Raw genomic sequence first — 1282 nt, forward strand, 5'->3', positions numbered from 1 at the left:
CAGGGAATTACCTTGGAGGAGGAAATAATCTGGCGTGGTGCGTTTCAGCGCCGCCTTTGCCTTCTCCCCACTCCAGTCGACGGACAGAGCTTCCTTCAGCTGGCAAAACACCACCCGCTGCCAGGGGGAGAAGGTGGGTGTGGGTCCTTCCAGAAAAGCCCCCTCAATACCGGGCACAACGTTCCCCTTGCCCGTGAGGCAACCTTACAAGCTCAGGATGCAGTTTACTGAGCATAAAACAGAGGAGTTTTGGGAAAAACGCCTTGGAAGGAAGTTGAAAGTCACTCCCCCCCAAGTGAAGCTCCAGCACAGACACAGGGACAGGTCTGGCAGAGCCCCGGCCCTCTCCTGGCACGCGGGTTCTGGCATCTCCGACAGGGGTCCGGAGGAATTCCGGTGTCCTGAGGGTGACAGCTGCTTCCATCGGCATCCCAGGAACATTCCCCGACCTTCCGGGGGGAAGCTGCACCCTCCAAGCCAAGCCAAAAGGACCACAAAAGGGCGTTAAGCTGCTGGCTCAGCTCGAATTCCCCTCATAGCTGGATCAAATCCAGGGGGATTTCCACTCCTCCAGTTTAAATGTCCAGCTGGGAGACCAGAACAATGCCCTGGCCAGAGGCATTTCAATGTGAAAAGGTTTCCTCTGGGGCAGATTTCACGCCAGCCCCCTCCCAAGACACTCTCTTAAAGGCAGCTCAGCCCGTTGATAGCAGCAACAGGGCAGCTTTTATGGCCTCAAAACGCTGGAGCCTCACCAGTTATGGCTCTTACAGCTTCCCTTCCCCCACCAAAACCAGCAGAAAAGTTCCTTATACCAGTGTGGCTACAGAGGAAAGAAAAATAGCAGGGAGGTGGGAGCACCCCCAAGTTTTCTGAGGGGGTTTCACTCACTTTTTTCACCATGGTGGTCTCTGCCGAGTCAAGTTTGGCTTTTTTGGTGTCTGGCCCGTCCTCCACGCTGGGATTGACTTTGGCAACTTTGGTTTTCTCTCTGCAGAGGCAAAAATTTACCATTTTGCAAGATGTAAAACCTCCCAAAATCAAAGCACCTCCCCAGGCAGGTGGTGCTGGTTCCCCTCTCACCACCCATTTCCCTCCTGCCCCCCGACTCACTCCACAAATTCGTGCTCCCCAAGGTCAGCAAACATGTAGCCGTGGTAGCCGAAAACATCACCTGTGAAGAACTTGACACTGTTCTTGTGGCAAATCTGGTCGATTTTCACCATCACATCCCTGGAGCAGCCGGTCAGACAGACCTGCGTGCAGAAATTGTACTGCTGAA

The 1282-nt window shown here is 54.2% G+C and overlaps 1 protein-coding gene across 1 annotated transcript in view; it reads right to left on the reverse strand.

The window, feature by feature from the left end:
* Positions 1 to 1282, reverse strand: part of SAE1 (SUMO1 activating enzyme subunit 1) — a gene marked incomplete at both ends in the record, with an annotated part of 2830 nt that overhangs the window by 228 nt on the left and 1320 nt on the right. Inside the window, 3 exons of the mRNA XM_008935529.1 lie at positions 12 to 117; positions 892 to 991; positions 1114 to 1256. Of these exons, the coding sequence (XP_008933777.1) occupies positions 12 to 117; positions 892 to 991; positions 1114 to 1256 (349 nt within the window). The remainder of the gene's footprint in view (positions 1 to 11; positions 118 to 891; positions 992 to 1113; positions 1257 to 1282) is intronic.

This window comes from Merops nubicus, unplaced genomic scaffold (genome assembly GCF_000691845.1).
Source record: "Merops nubicus isolate BGI_N331 unplaced genomic scaffold, ASM69184v1 scaffold47132, whole genome shotgun sequence".
NCBI lineage: Eukaryota > Metazoa > Chordata > Aves > Coraciiformes > Meropidae > Merops > Merops nubicus.